Source organism: Acanthochromis polyacanthus, chromosome 2 (assembly GCF_021347895.1).
Source record: "Acanthochromis polyacanthus isolate Apoly-LR-REF ecotype Palm Island chromosome 2, KAUST_Apoly_ChrSc, whole genome shotgun sequence".
Lineage (NCBI taxonomy): Eukaryota > Metazoa > Chordata > Actinopteri > Pomacentridae > Acanthochromis > Acanthochromis polyacanthus.
In genome coordinates this window covers 7,203,627-7,220,575 of record NC_067114.1, presented here as the reverse complement: position 1 = coordinate 7,220,575, position 16,949 = coordinate 7,203,627, and the positions used below count along the sequence as shown (strand labels likewise).

The following is a 16,949-nucleotide window of genomic DNA, read 5'->3' as shown; positions in this document are numbered from 1 at the left end:
AAAAATATCTAATTAATGCTGATTTAATATTGTAGCTTCATTTTTCCACTGTGTGGGTGTGGAGTGTGTTACACAGAGTAACCTGGTTACAGTAACGGGAAGGCAAAAGAGAAAAAAGTTTTTAAAAACTAGACAGTCTGACGTAAACTGTACTGTAGAAAAATGAGATTACGAAGACGGGAAGAAAGTTTGCACAAGATTCAGGGTAAACGAAACAGAAAGAGAAAAAAAAATCACCAAGAAAAACTAATATGGGTCTAAAATAAACTGCCGGGAACCGTTTTTAAATTGTGTAATAGTGACTAATAGCGCCGCTAATGTGAAACGAGAAGCACTAAATGCCAAAAAAAAAAAAAAAAAAGCTCAATGATAAGAAACGGTCCTGATTTATTTTAAACAAGTACAGGAATGAAAGTAGTAAGAAAATATGGTTAAACACTATTTAATGTTATTTTAGAAATGGACATTATCCATTAGGTAGAAGGACCCTATGCAGAAAAATATATGTTACATGTATGTTAAATTAGTGTTACAGGTGCTTTAATATAGAAACATAGCTGTTATACTCTTGGATGGTTAAATATATTGAAAATTATCATTTTATCAGCTGATGATAATATTGCCACTTGTAAGCTGTAATTACGATTGATAACACATTATCATCCATTTAAAGTGCCACTGTAAAATCAGCAAAGTAGCTGTGAAAAAATGCAAATATCCTCCCAAGTATCTACCCAAGTACTATACTTAAGAGGTACTTTTTTACCTTATACATGTAAAATACTTCTCCACTAGTGGGTAGCTGCAGAAATGAAGGTTTTACAAACTAAACATATCATAAAATATGATAAGTTGTTGCAGGCTGAAATGCAGACAGGATCAAAATACTGTTTACATGCCAAATAATGAATAATAATAATTTATACACGGGACAGGTGCCATTCTGGTGAGAAAGCTGTTTATGATTGAGAATAAATTGGTAATACTCATGTAAAGCACAAGATTTTTACCTTTACGTGAGGAAAAGTACTTGCGTGAAGTGATTTCTGCAGACCATAATCATCCCACTTTAGGTTTTCAATTATCCTATTATCATAACATTTTAAATTTTATCAAAACATTTCAATTGGATTAAAATACTCCTCCATAAAGTGAACAATGCTGTTCATAAATCAGCTGATCAAACAACTTGGATCCATATTTTAAACATACTTTCTCCTTTATATCTGTATCAAAATGCTGCATACATGCTAAATAATGAATAATAATAATTTATACATGGAACAGGGGCAATTCTGGTAAGAAAGTTCTTAATTCTGACCATTTTTCTTATGTATTTTGAACTATTAAACAGACCTATGATTGAGTAGAAATTGGAAATGCTCATGTAAAGTACAAGATTCCCACCTTTATTTGAGTAAAAGTACTCAGTTACTTGTCACCACTGCACCAAAAAAGCGTGGGTAACGCGCACCATTGCGTGCTAGTTTTATTTATTCATTTTTTTCTTCCAGATTGATGGTTGCACACACACCGAGGAGGAGGAGGAGGAGGGATGAAGAGGTGTCCGCATCAGTACAACTCCTGAACGCACTTCTCCTCAGAGCTACTCCCCCTCCTGAACCAGCAGCAGCAGCAGCAGAAGAGAGAGGCGTGCAGTCGCTTCTCCCGCAGACTGTCCTGTCCACCGAGGGCTCCACACATCACACATAAAGTACACTGACAGAAAGAGAGAGAGATACAACCGCAATGGGGACGAGCTGAACCTGCAGCGGCGCAACGAGGTCGGTGCTGCGGGAGAAACAAACGTCGGTTCGAGCTCTCGACGCTCCGCGGCGTCACGTCAACGGCCAACGGTCGCTGGTTGCTAGTTTACCTGAATACCTGCAGTGTTTTGCGCCGACCCGGGGAGAGAAGGAGAGAGAAGAGAGGCAGAGGTGGGACGGTGAGGCTACTACAAGGAGGGGGGAAAGTTTTCTCAAGCTTTGGCGCAAACACAGCGGTGAAACAATGCGGCTGACCCCGACAAAGTCCCTTCTTCCATTGGTGCTAATCCTGCTGCTCGTCCGCTGGTCCGACAGCAGTAAGTAAACAGTTGCATGCTAAGCGGCTAGCTAGCTCGCTAAAGTCCCCTCTGACATTTGAGTTGTGGCTGATGATGTATTTGCTATTAGCGCTACTGACGGTAAACCAGGCAGGTTTCGCAACTCAGTTACTGTTTTTTTTCCTCCCTCTTGAGACAAAACACCAGAGTCGGTTGACCTTCTCTTTCTCTTGTAGGTGAATTAACTTTTTCGTGTTTTTTTTTTTGCCCTTGTAGTTTCATTGTCTCCTCAAGAGGCGAACCAGTTCCTGAGCAGACACAGGAGGGCAAACCAAGTTTTCGAGGAGACGAAGCAAGGACACTTGGAGAGGGAGTGTGTGGAAGAAAGGTGCACCAAAGAGGAGGCCAGAGAAGTGTTTGAAAACGACCCGGAGACGGTGAGTGCATTTAAAGCTGCAAAAAACAAAACAAAAAACAAAGTTTGTGATTGCTGCAGTAGCACAAACTCAATCACAACCCATTACCAGATTGATAATGTTATAAACTGTAGCTATTGCATGGTTGGTTGTTTACACCATGTTCATATTGACTGCCAATTGATGACGGTAAAGTGACCCCAGATTAATGATTCATTGTCTGGGCTGCTGGTGTTCATGCTCCAATAAGTCCAGCCTGCTGATAGCTTTCAGCACACATAATATTCCCATGTCAAGGACTTGGCGTGTTTTCTTGTCCTTTTGTTTGCTTCTGTGACAGACATTGAGTCACCGTGACTAAGCTTTAGTTTATGAAAAACAGTTTTAGTGAAGACACTGCTATCCAAACTGATATGCACACATAAACAGACACAGTCACTTGTGTGTTTTGAATTTGCTAAAAAAAAAGAAAAAAAATGACCCTATTTACTTGAGATCTGCTTAGCTTAGAGTGTTGCCAAATGTGGGAAACACCTGGAGATCTTTTCTCCATTTGTGCACTCACCATCTGCGTCTGCACACGCTTACATATCCTTACATACAAACATGTGTGAATGATGCAAACAAACCCCTCTGCTTGTGATTGGCCCCGGTGGGAGCAGATCAGCTGTTTTCTCTTAAAGCATGAGCATAAGGTGTAAAATGTGTTTCATTCAGCACAGCCATGCACATTGCCTCACTAATCTGTTTACATGTTCCCACCCTCTTTTTCGTATTTGACATTTAACAAATCCATCAGGCTGTGGGTGCTTAGGAACAGTCGCTGCAGATTATTTTCTGTTCTGTGTTCATGAATTCGCAGGTCAGCCTTTCGATCCATGTGAAAACATAAGCCTGTTGAATATGTAAACAAGCTCCAGGGCTATAAATAACTGGATGTGTCAGAAAACATGGAACTTGAGCTGAGATTACAAACTTTCTCAGTCAGATTATGTGTAGCGGGCCTTCAGAGGTGCAGGCTAATAACTAAACCTTGTTAGGATGGTCAGGGACAAGTGTATCCTGACACTTGAGTGTTTGATTTGTAAGTCAGAGATTCAGATCCAGATGTTCCAGCTGTATTTGGTTGTATTTCAAAGCATTGTCCTGGCGATGCTGTGCCCTTTAACTGTCACGATAATTCTAAAAGATTTGACGATGACAATTGTAGCAGAGTAGGAGTGAAAAAGGCAATCGATGACTCAGAGATTACTTGAAAGATTAGTCAAGCAGAGAGATGGAGGAGGACTGGCAGAAGGAGGATTAAAGTCAAGTTGAGCTGCGGTCAGAGGAAAAGGTGAAGTCGGGTGACGTTTGAACCAGCCAGATGTACGCCATCAATAGAATATCAGTTGTATTCTTAAGGCTGTCTTACTGTGCCGTGACATAAAGCTGCAGTCTCATTCACAGCTGCATTATTCATTCAGAAAGGGCCTATCTCTGACTCTGCATTTTCTTCCGCTGCAGCCCTCTGGCTCTGCAGAGAGAGAGAGCCTTGGGTGTTCCTGGGTACTCATGATCATCCTTGGCATCACACGCGATCACACCGAGCCTCTAATTTGCTAGGTGACCTTTGCAGAGGGACAGATAACTACTAATAAGGTGGCACAACTGATTATTATGTCCACATCAAGTTTAGTAACAGCCATGCTAGTTCTCAGACCATGCTGCATCTTAAGCAAATGTGCTGTCACCATAAATCAGCATTATAATCAGGCTTTACGTTGTGTTATTTTTCTCAGCCCTAGCAGATTTTTGGCTGATTACTGCCACTTTGCAAGCCTGCTGCATCTGGCACCCACCACAGCAAATCTGTGTGCCTTCAGAGGCTGCATCTCAAATTTTGACCTGAATGTGGAGGAGTACTGCAACCAGCAGGCTGGAGGGATGCTGCTGCTGTCAGGAATGCAGAGAATTCACAGGAAGCCCCTGGCAAAGGGGCTGCACCCATTAGACAGAGGAGAGCAGATTACAGAGGAATCATATCCTAATCTCAGTCTATCACACACAAATGTGTGAACAACTGCCACATTTAATGAGTGTTTGTGAATTGATTTTCCTGCACATGAGGATAAGCGCAGATATCGGGTATAAAACGAAACCAAATCCTCAGTTATGTCAAGTATTAAGGGAAACCCCCAAACAAATTTTTGGCATTTATTTAGCTTATCTTGTCCTGTTTAGAGTTTTGTTTATACGCCCATGTGACTTTATGCTCTCTGTTTTCCATGTATTCCTGCTCATTTAGGACTACTTCTACCCCAAGTATTTAGGTAAGTCATCATTCTGTCTCAAACCCTTCATCTTTGATTACTACAGCCAGCTTGACTGATTATATGTTTGTCAGGTCCTTGTTTTAATTTCATTTTTTCTTCTGCCTAGCCTGTGTGGAGTCATTTGGAGATTCTGAAAAGAAAAAACAGGATCTGATCACCTGTGTCCACAGTAAGTTTTATCTCTCCTGTCTATTGACGTTACTTTTGGTTTAGATTGTAGGACTGAATCCTCCTTTTGCCACTAACTCTCTTTTCCTCATCCTCCCTTTCTGTCTTTCCTTTCACTGTGCAAACATTTCTACATTCAGAGACAGGCGCTTAGTTCTGTTGCAGGGTTGTGCTGCACTGCAGTATCACTGCTCTGCATCCCTCCCAGGCTCTCCGTAAGCAACACAGGAATTTCTTAAACACCTCCGGGTCACTTTTTTCAGTGCGCACACCTCACTGATTCTGTGACTTTAAAGTAGTGTGCCATGTTTGCGTGAGCTCAGGTGTCTATGAGTAACACTGCAGCACTTCGCCACGGTGATGCTGCACATTGGTAAGCGAGTGACACACCCCTTCAGTCGTCACACACTCGCTCGCTCTGGCTCACTGCACCAGCTCCTTCGTGAGTTGGCTGAGCGGCGGAGTGACGTGAAAAGAGTCGGTCTGACGTGAAGGGAGCAGAGGAGGATTTCTGCTGCATCAGGATACAGGGAAGCAGGACCGACCCGGCTTCGCTGCTATTGGCTGAGGGATCTCTCGGGAGGGTTTCCATGACTCAGCTGCAGCATCGTGCCTCTTAAAGATACGGCAGGGCTTTTTTTTTTCCACCAACTGTCAGCACAGCATCGCATCCTCACCACTCCTCTCTTTATCTCTCTCTCTGTATCTGGCCCATCTGGCTCCAGTCTCAGTGCAGTCTAGCCATGGGTGGTATGCCGGTATCACAGGAAATCACGGGTTACCACTAATTCCATTTATGGAATATTACAGACATGGGATGGTACAAATACAGCATATTATGGAAAGATACACCAAAAGCTAATTTGATTGAAAGCCCAGCAGACAGCGTTAATTCTCCAGTTTTATTCCCTTGGTCAGCAGTTTGCCGTGTTTTGTGAATTGCCCTGTAGAAACATCGATAAATGCAGACCAGTGAAAACACTTTATCCTGTTTTCTAGCAAATGCTGTATGTCATGTGGGTTTTTACCGCTCCTGTAGATGTTGTAGGGTGGGACCGTACAATTTTAACTCGCTGTTGAGAAGTGGCTGAAATCTTAAGCAAAGATAAAAGTGAGGCTTTTGCTTGCTAATAGATGGAATAGTATCAATAACCAGGAGACTTGAGGTTGGATTTGCTAATATGGATTTTTTCCATTTTGCGACATTTTTGATGCTTGCTGCTAAAACTGTCATCATTTCTATTTGTCCTAAAGGTTGCTATTGTAGATAAATGCTATATATTTCCACCCAAATGAAATAAATGTACTTATCTTAAACGTTATTTTGGTAAAATAGTTTAGCATCATTATTTAAAGCAGCTGGATCGTTCCAAGATGTTTTTTTTTTTTTTTTTACAAAAAGCACTTACAAAAAAAAGTTACAAAAAGTTAGATGACATCTCGGTTCATTCAGAGTTGACTAGTAATTGACTCAGTTAACCTTGTTAGTGCTCATATACACAACAGTACAGCTTTTAATTAAGTTAATAGATAGAAGATAATTAATAGATAGTCTTTAGCCTGACGCTGCAGCTTGAATGTTAGTAGTGCTGGCGCTTACACTGACTCCGGGACGATGAATGACTGGCCTCACGTCTTCGCTGGAAGCCGTGCATTTTTTTGATGATCTGACAATTTTCCTTAATTTCACAACCGATTGTTTAGATTCGTCATCTTTCTCTTTTTTTTCTAAGTCTTTCTTCAGCACCCATTTGCTTGTTGTGAGCATCTGCAGACACTTAAAACTGAAAATAAAAGTGGCTTTACACATCTGGGGCTTGTAATTAGTCCTGATTGCTACTCCATCAAGCACCCATGGTTACTCTACAGCAAGTCTGCTGTACATGGAGATATGTCTAAGCTCCTAAATATTATGTGAAGCTGCGTATATAAACTGCAATCACAAAAATAACACAGTATATTCACAGTTGAAAGTATGGTGCAGTATTAGTAAGTGGTTTTGTGAGAAATGCCCCGAGTTGAAAGTCGTGCCTTTGTATTTCGTATGTGAACTCATCTCTGTCTTGCTCCTCTCATTTTCTCCAGGCACTGTCCTTTCCTGTCTCTGTCTGAACCTCAGCTAACATGCCCAGACTTGTTGAGCACTCAAACTCCACTGCTAGGAAAAGGAAACTGTATGGGGAGAGAAAAGATTTACACACTCTTACACAATCTTGGAGTGAAAGGGAGGGCTTAAGTGAAAATATTCAGTGGAGGGATAAAACAAACAGAAACTGAAAAGTTTATTCAGTCGAATATCCGGTTGATCTTGTCTCGTGAGAACTGGGAGGACAGGTACGCTGGGATGGACTGAATTAGGGCATCTCTGGAAGGAGAGCTCAGCCAGCATTAGGCTATTTATACTGAACTCCTGATGTGCAGAACATAAGAGATGCCCTTCCTGTGTCTGTGTGGTATACAGTTACAGTCACTGTATGCATCCGATTTGTGCAGACTTAGCTTGAGAGCAGTAATAACACTGACCACTCTGTCTGTCTTTGTCTCTCTCACACTTTAAGATATCCCAGACCAGTGCTCTCCTTCTCCCTGTAATGGCAGAGGTACGGTGCGCTGCGAGGACAAAAAGGGCGACTTCCTCTGTCACTGTTTTACTGGTTGGACTGGAGCCAGATGTGAGAAAGGTAATGTCATCACGACAGAAAGAGGGAGAATGTGTATTTGGACACTGTGCTCAGCAGAGGTTGAATTTTTGCACTGTCATTCAATGTCATACTCAGCATCTCTGCGTAGGTGTCGCCACTGTGACCTTGATTGTGACAGGCCAGCCTGTCCCATGAGAATGATCTGTCTTTACACTAGTTCCATCAGTGATTTGGGTCCTAAACAACACGGTTATATATCTCAATGGTGCGGTAAATAATTGGACCTTGCAAAGCTCAGTGTCTAGTGTTTCCATTTCATTTTCCTTTTGTAACTGTTATTGATAGCATGCATCTTTAATATCCTGTCGCTGCTGCTGGTATTAATGATGTGTGAATGGTGTGTCAAGTCAATACGAACTGCATGTACGGGAACTGCAGTCACAGAGTGCACAACGGGAACCCATGTCCCTGTAGAGGTCAAAGCAACTTACTGTGTATAGATATTTGAAGTTTGCATCTCCTCTGAAAACCGTGAAATGTTGCTGATCTTAAGTGCATAAGCATGAACTGAAAAACACAGGCATTACACTTGAGGGAGAGGGGAACGTGTTCATCTGTTCTATGGCACAGACTCCATTCCACACATTTCCACTGTGACTCATCCTGCCACCTTACTGCGAGAGGAAACCAAAACAGATTCAGTTTGACTCGGACTGAGCCTTTTCCACTTGACGACCGCACTCCTCCTAAACACTCAGCTGCAACACTCAGCCACAGCGGCATAATGTGTCGGTTACTTGCAAGGCGTTTGACAAAGTACAAATTCATAGGATGTTTCAGTGAGTGAACTCTATCAGACAACAATTTCTCACTAAAAATTCAACTTTCGAAGTCAGTTACAACAATGTGCAACCCGATCTTGAATTAATACAAGAAAACTCAGCACAAGCCAAACAGCCTAACGCCTAATGGATGCAGCCCATGACCATGTTTTTCCTGCATTCATTTTGACTGTGCTACCGTCCTGTTTGCAGACGTCGACGAGTGCAGCAAGCGAAATGGAGGGTGTGACCATGAGTGCAACAACACTATGGGTAGTTACCGCTGCTCCTGTCACCAAGGCTACATGTTGGTAGGACGCCACATGTGTAATGGTAAGCAGCAAACCGCAGATGCACTTCATCTAACAACTGGAATCATGTCAGTGCCGCAGCTGCAAATAACATTTTTCAAATCCACCTCAAACTTTGAAAAGTGTCATTATTTGTCCAGTTAATGTGTAAATATTTGTAGTTAATTTCTATTCATGGAAGTGTTGTTCTGTTCTGAAACATTTTATTTTGTACGTCTGTTAGCTTAGTTAATAAATAAGACAAAAATATCCCCAACATTAGAAGCTCCTGTTATTCCGACGAACCTTTCTTGGAACCCATTTCCTGTTGTGCAGTAGGTTTCATCATAGAGACATTTTGAAATTTCCATCTGATTTAGTGCCTCCAGAAAATGTCTTCAGTGTAAATATTTATTTCCATGAAACAGGGACGTGGTTTAAGTGATTCCTGGAGCAAGCATATACTGTTTGTACCCTGTATGTGGAACAATCAGTCTATTTATAAAGTTCTGTCATTGCTTTGGAGGAAGGGTGTTATTAATTTTTATTGTTTTTATTCAAATTGACAGCCAAACAGGACCAGAATATAACAGGCTGGTTTTTATTTCCTATTACTCAAAATAACCCAGTTTAGATGTCTAATTTTCTTTTTTTTTTTCTTTTTTTTTTTTTTTTTTTTACATTTTTCAGACACTATGGAGCAAAGAGTCACTTAATCTCCTTAAGATGTTTTTTTTTTCTTTCTAGCACAAGAGTTGATTTCTTAGTTTTGTTGAATTTCATCCGTCCGTGCCGCTGATCAGTTTGTACCTTTCAGATGTGGACGAGTGTGAGGACCCAGGTGTGTGTGGAACAGCACGATGTGAAAACAAGGAGGGCAGCTATGATTGCTTGTGTGATGTCGGCTATGTCTACGACAATGAAACCAAGAGCTGCGTTGGTAAGTGCGTACATCCACACACAGTAACACAGACACACAATTAGAGAGACAGAGACACATAGTTTCATAAGAACTGACTGAGGATCAGCTTCAGCCTCAGCAGGACTTGATGCAGCTGCGTTCTGGGGTCAAGAAAGGAATGCAAAGACATTTGGAGAAATTCTGAACAAGTAGGTAACAGGTCACCGTCCACTGTTGTCCTGTTTAGGAAAAGTTAATTCCAGAAGCAAAAAACACAGACATGCCTTTACTTGCTATGTAACGCTATTGCCAAAAGGCTTTATGACTTCAAATATGACAAAATAGATGGATTAAAGCTAAAATAGAGTGGTTGGAATTCACTAAAAGATATGCTGAGGTCATGAGTTAGAGAAGTGTTTGTTTCAGTTATCTCAAGTGCATCCGGTCAGGATTTGTCCATGCTGTGATCTCAAAACAACATCTGTAAAATCACAAGAAACACTTCCAGGTACCCTTGAAGCATCAAGACCTTAACCCATACGAGTATAATTTTAGATGCTGCATGTCAAAGATGTTTTGGCCCTATGTTTCCCCAAAATAAGCACAAAGAGGTGATAACAAAACTGCCTAACATAGAAACATAGCTGTCTTGGCATTTAATAAGATAAAACAATAAGATAAAATAATCACAACATTAGATGTTTTGGCAGCAACATTGAAAAGAGTTTTTAGGCTTACATCATAGCCATTAGTCATCTGTGTGCCATGTTTTGCTCTGCAGTGGAAACCAGACTTTTCATAACCTCAGTGTCCCTCCTCAGAGAATTAACGCTCATTATAGCCAATATTCTCATGGCCTTGTAAGGTTATATGTCCAGCAGGAGATACGACCCAGTCAGCGTCAAAGACCACTCAACTCAAGTGTTGTTTGCATTCCCCGACATGTTGACGGGAAAGACGTGCGGTCTTGTAGAACTGACGTTTTATTTTATACTTGAAAGTTCTTGTTTTGACTAATATTCCTCCACTGAACCGTCTGCGGCTCTGTAATCCTTTATGGCCCTGTCATCACTCTGCTTTCTCTTTCTCTGTAATTCCTCCGACCTGCTCCGTCACTCCTCAGATGTGGATGAGTGCGAGGCAGGTGTGTGTGCGGAGGAGTGTTTGAACACTCCGGGGAGTTTCCGTTGCTTCTGTGATGGTCGTCAGGGCATGAAGCTGGGGCAGGACCTCAGGAGCTGTAAGGTGAAATACATTAAGTGTTACATTTTAACCAATCATTTCAAATTCCCCCTTTGTTGTTAGATGGGAGTTGAAAGCTACATTCTAGATGTTTAGATGTAGGACTTAAAAACCCCTCCCCCCCCAAAAATCATTGAATTTCTTTTCCTTACATGAAAAAACATACAATTTAAGCTTAAATATTTTATTGGTATTATATTTTATAAATATAAAAGTGGTAAGTCATCCAGTAATTGCTATCATACTTTTATATTCTAGCTGGTAGGACTGGAAAACAGGTGTTACATTTTACTTTCCACAGTGTTAAAAAGGTCTTAATAGGGCTCAAATGGAACTTAGTGAACCCTGTAGAAACCCAGTGACTCATGTTACAACTTGTTTGGTTCTCATGTGGTGACAACATGCGTTATCTCCGGTTTGTCTCCGTCTCTTTTCTCCCCCCAGCCCATAACCCCCTGCATGTCGCCATCCCTGAAGAGGAACTCGCGTTCTCTTTACCTCGGCCGCATGTTCAGCGGTGTACCAGTGGTGAGGCTGCGCTTTCGCCGCAAGGTTCATACTGGGTGAGAGAACGCTCCCAGTTGACTGTCTTTTTCACTCATATTTAAAATGCAGCTGAAACATGCATCACATTGGAACTGTGGTGTCGAGTGACCAAGCATTTTTGAAGCTTCAGAGTTTGTGCTTCATAGGTGTGTTTAAGTGATACCAATGAGATAAAAATGCCGCCCACTATAATAAAAATGAAACTGGTCATTAAAAGGAATGTTCTGTTTCTCTTCTTCTACCCTCCTACCCCTCCCTCCCTTTTATTTCACGTCTTACCTTTTGTTTTACTGACTTCTTCAAACACTCATGCATACAATTCTCTCCATCACTGCTCCCCGCTCCCTAGCTTTTCAGCAGAGTTTGACTTCCGTACGTATGATCGCGAGGGGGTGATCTTCTTCGCCGGAGGTCACCTAAACAGCTCCTGGATCGTGCTGGCAATGCACCATGGGAAGCTGGAGCTGCAGCTGAAATACGGTGCGGTGAGCAGAGTCACCAGCAGCGGGCCGATCGTCAATGATGGCCAGTGGAGAAAGGTTGGGAAATTTTTGTCCGGGCTCTTCATGAGCGCTAATGCATTGTCTTCATTAGCTTTATAAGCTTTTTAAACGCTCCCTAAATGTCTCGTTTTCATCTCAGATCTCAGTGGAGGAGCAGGGACGGAGTCTGGTGATTAAGATCGACAGAGAGGCTGTGATGAAGATCGCAGTAAACGGTGATCTGTTTACACTAAAGAAGGGAATGCACGAACTCAACCTCACGGTGGGAGGAGTCCCCTTCAGAGAGGACGGCCTCGTCAATCAGGTGTTTGTTTGTATGTGCTTGTGTATTTTCTTGAATATGCGTAAAAAGTAGATGATCTTTACACATTTCTCAATTGCCACTACTTTTGGTTTATTATGTAGGTGAACCCCCGTCTGGATGGCTGTATGAAGGAGTGGCGCTGGCTGACAGGTGAAGACACCTCCATACAAGAAACCATCCGGTCCAATGACAACATGCAGTGCTTCAGCACCGAGGATCCTGGAGCTTATTACCCCGGCACAGGCTTCGCTCTCTTCAACATCAGCTATGGTCAGTATGTGCGTGTATAAGTACTGCATAGCATGCTGCAGCTTACATAACTTAGTGTAATTGCTGCTTCCTGAAGCAGTTAGTCAGTGTTGAATTTGTTTTGATGACTGTGAGTTAGTACATACATTGTACATAAACTTTTACCTCATCTTTGTTTGTAGATGAAGTTCATGACCTGCTGTTCTCGTTCTTCCTGTTCTCTTCACTGTAGACACACAGAACCTCAGCGTCCAGCTGACCCTGCGTCCAACTTCTGCTATCGGAGTTCTGTTTGCACTGGTTCACCAGGACAGAGTCCCTCTCTCCATCGCTTTGGCTGACTATCATCCCACGACTGACGAGTGGCGAGATGTGAGTCACCACATATTCACAATATGCTTCAAGTGACTCACTTTGTGTTTGATACAAAAACTGACCTTCAGCGTGTCTTTAGTTTGTCCTGGTATCTGTAGGCGATGTCATCATTGCCAGCTCTCCTGCACCCTTGTGTGATGGTGAGAGTCATGAAATCCAGGTGACGATCTCAGGCAACCAGACTGTCCTGCTGATCGATGGCCACCCTGGACGAAGTGAAGAGGCGGAAGTTCCTACTGACCTCCTCTCACAGTCCAGCACCTTCTTAGGAGGCCTCCCTGGTGAGGATAAGTACTGCTATACTGACATTTTGCAGGATGAAATTCTTGCAGAGTACACAGGAAATATACCTTGTAGGAAATAAACCAGTGTCATAAATTATCTGAAGGGACAACTGAGGAGCTGTTTCATACTTTTTCTGCCAGTAGACCCGTCTGAAGTCACTGCTAAAATTGTACTATAATTACTACCATAAATGCTGTAATTGGTTTCATTACTGACTAATCTACCAGTTATTTTCTCAGAAAATTACTCAGATTAATTACCTATCAAAATGTCACTAATCATCTCACCTCTAGCTGCACAGAGACTCGGTGGTTAGCACTGTCGCCGTGCAGCTAAAAGATTCCCTGTTCGTATCCCGGCCGAGCATATCTTTCTGCATGGAGTTTGCATGTTCTCCCTGTGCAGGTGTAGATTTTCTCTGGGTTCTTTGGCTTTCTCCCAATGATATGAATAGATCTCACTTCTAAATGGAACAATCCAGCTTTGGCATTTAAAAAATAGAGAAAAGAACCACCAGAAAAATGATATCTTTCATACATGACATGCACTTTTGTAAAAGCTCATGTTAGTTGAATAAACCTTTATATTCTGATCACATTTCTGCCTCAAAAATGTATTCCTGGTCAGATTGTATGACGATAGAAAATAGATGAAAGGAGATCAAAGTGATTTTATATATGTGCATATTGTTATTACAAAGTCTTACAAGCCTTTAGGTATTCAGTTCCTGATAAAAGATTCTATACAGTTTTTTAGCAGTCTCAACCACAGGGTCTTTTGTTACATGTCTGACTGTCTTGTACAGGCTGCAAAATGCTCTTGTCAACTAAACGTTATCTTATTTGGTGAATGAATAATCCTTACTAACATGTATGTGTCTTACTGTGTCTGGTTGTTTCTTGTAAATAATGTCTATACTTGTTTTGTCTGTACTGTGGATCTGAGATAGGAACAGTTTCAGAATAATAAGGATTCTGTGTCTCTAGATAATTCAGTGATGTTTGCTGAGTCTGACAGATGAAACACTCTGAATAATACTGTTTTAAAACTGAACATCAGGTCAGAGTTAGGACACCTCCACAGTCTATCTTGTTTGCTGACTCATGTGTTGTCATTTCTCCCCTCAGATGTTTCCCTGGTGTCCACGCTGGTGTCGGCCTCCTACAGCGGCTGTATGGAGGTCAGTGTAAACGGACGGCCTCTGGACCTGGACCAGGCCATCCACAAACACAACGACATCCGCTCACACTCCTGCCCCCTGCTGGACTCTCACCACTGACCAGCACTCGAGTCTGCCAAAACCGATCTATAAGCAGTTTGTTGAGGCAATGGGGATCCAATTAATTTAGAAAAGCTCTGACTAGCGGGGAGATGCTTTAGATTGGAATGTAACAAACAAAAAACAAAAAAGAAAACCAGAACAGGTAACATGGTGCAGCTGGAGCCTTAGCCACTGACCGCTCCCCTGTCCTCATACTGTGATAACGCTGCTGCCTTGAGGCATTGGCAGTAATTTTCACAGTATTCTCCGTATTATGACTCAGTAGGTTAGTCAGCCAATGAGCAACATCCCCTGTATACGGGATTACATGCTGCACAACATTGCCTCAAAAACTGCCCATGTATCACAGCCTTGTAAGCCCACCAGAACACACTGGGCCTTATCCGGATCAGTGCTAAACACTTGGTCCCGGGTCAGCCTACTACGCCTGGCATCCTGCGCTTAAATGCAGATCTGACTGGAACTCTGTAGGCAGACTGACTACCTTGTGGTCATGTTGCTTACATCCAGTTCACCTAAGATTCGCAAAGCTTGAAATAATCAAGTGCTTATGTTGAATCCAATGAAATGACACAAATGGGGACCAGATAAATAGTCCTACATCAGCTGCCCTACTCAGAGAAAACGCGTGAACTGGTGCTCTGATCTTCATGAGTGTTTGGTGCATAATATCTTGGGGATTGATTGTAGACAAATAAATCTTATTTGCCCCTGAAAAGTTGAACTCCCTCCTCGTACGGAGGCGTGGTATTAGGCACAACTTTGTGTTCTGCAGAAAACCTTGCACATGGTTGCAGGTAGAAATGGACTGCAACGTAAAGCCATTTTCTCGACTTCCTCTCAAGCACTCCATGTCTGCCTGCAGCCTTAAAAATCAACCGTGTGCCTACAAAAGAACAACTAACCCAAACTTATCAACAGCTTCCCTCCAAACAGGTGAATCATTTCGCTAAGGTGCAGTACTGTAACAACCCGACAAACAAAACTGACTCATCTCCCAGTGAAATCTTGAACATCATCGCAGTGAATACACTATGCATTTCCACCAGTGCATTTCGGAGTGTTGCAGAGATACTTTTAAAGAGACGCTCTTCTCAATCTTAAGTCACCAACTGTGTCACAAAAAGGTCCCTTCTTTCCCTCAGAAGCACCCAGCCACAGTAAATACCTGCCATATACCAACATTAGGACGACAGATTAGCCACAGAAGCACAGGGAGACGGGAAGGGGCCCTCTCCACGAAGGAGAGCGAGCACTGCATCAATCGCACCACACAAGCTACTGAGAATATAAAAGAGTGCGCTGTAATATACTGAATATGTAAATAATGTGACTGTACAATGCTTTATAAAAGACAGAAAGCAAACACTACTTTATGTTCCTGGGGGGGAGGGGGGTTTCTGCACATTTAAGTTGATCCAAAGTTAAAGAAAAATCTCAACTTCTTAAAACAAAGTGATTCATTTCTTAAAATGGGAATAGGTAGACTGGACAGAGCAATAGCCAGGGATCAAAGTAGCATCAATCTTTAGGGACTAATTTTATTTTATAGGTGCTGAGCAAATCGAAAAACACAATTAAAAAAACAAAGAATGTCAGAGGAGCATTGTGATTGAGAATGCCAAAAGGGCTCCAGTGTTATTTGACTTTCCTTTGTAATGTATCATTTTATAGTTCTCTGATGAATGAATGCCAGAATATAGAACTTGACCTGTTATTGTTTTTGTTTTTTTTATCATATGTGTTGTATCTTGAACTTCTCATTAGTTTTTATTTTCCACTTTTAACTGCCAGTATGTGTACGATGCTGAGAGAAGTCTGCCTTTTGAGTTTTTACTTCCCTCAACAGTGAAAAATCCTATTTAAAAAATAAAAGCAGCTGTATGAACATCATAGAGTAAAAATGTATTTTCAAAAAAAAAAGTGTGTGTGCCGTGTGGTTCTCTTCAAGATGGGATTTTTAGGTTTCATTTCATTTTTTTTCTGCTTAATTTGAAATTGTAATTGTTACCAGTTCAGTTCTGGTTGATTTGGCGCAATGTGGGGTTAAAGGTCATGATGACAAATGTGTTGTATTATATTACTGGTATTATGTTAGAAATATGACTGAAGAGCAACCAAGTAACCATGAAAATAATAATAGCCATAGTTGCCACTTGGTTGCTCTTAAAATGACCTAACAACAGCGGGTGAAGCTCAGTTTGTATCAGCAGTGGAGAGTGTGAATAAGAAACAGTGAGGTTGATACTCAAAGGTAATATTTTCAGCAGTGAACTACATTAACTATTCCATTTCCAGTAAATTCCTCATGCTTGAATCCAGGGTGGTAACTGCTGAATCCATCACTAACAATAAAAAGTACTCTACAGACACATGAAAATAGAATATTGTGCTGAAATGTCAACAACGAATATGATCAGGGTTTGATAAACAAATGGTGACAAAATTAGACCGTAAATCTTGACTTTAGAATGAACCTCCATGCTCAATTTCTAAACCCTTGGTGGTCACCATTGCCGTGCGGGCGTGGCCGGCCCGGCGGATCTGGCGACTCTGCAGGTGCTGG

The 16,949-nt window shown here is 41.8% G+C and overlaps 1 protein-coding gene across 1 annotated transcript; it reads left to right on the top strand.

Annotated features, from left to right (window-relative positions):
• The first annotated feature begins 1,534 nt into the window (after positions 1-1,534).
• On the top strand, positions 1,535-16,276 carry gas6 (growth arrest-specific 6). Its single transcript, XM_022191540.2, has 15 exons — positions 1,535-2,083; positions 2,321-2,481; positions 4,748-4,772; positions 4,882-4,944; positions 7,502-7,624; positions 8,620-8,739; positions 9,514-9,636; positions 10,721-10,842; positions 11,284-11,402; positions 11,735-11,924; positions 12,028-12,192; positions 12,294-12,462; positions 12,674-12,813; positions 12,896-13,097; positions 14,229-16,276. The coding sequence occupies exons 1-15, from the start codon at positions 2,011-2,013 to the stop codon at positions 14,378-14,380; spliced, it is 1,947 nt and encodes a 648-aa protein (XP_022047232.1). The 5' UTR covers positions 1,535-2,010; the 3' UTR covers positions 14,381-16,276.
• The last annotated feature ends 673 nt before the right edge of the window (positions 16,277-16,949 follow it).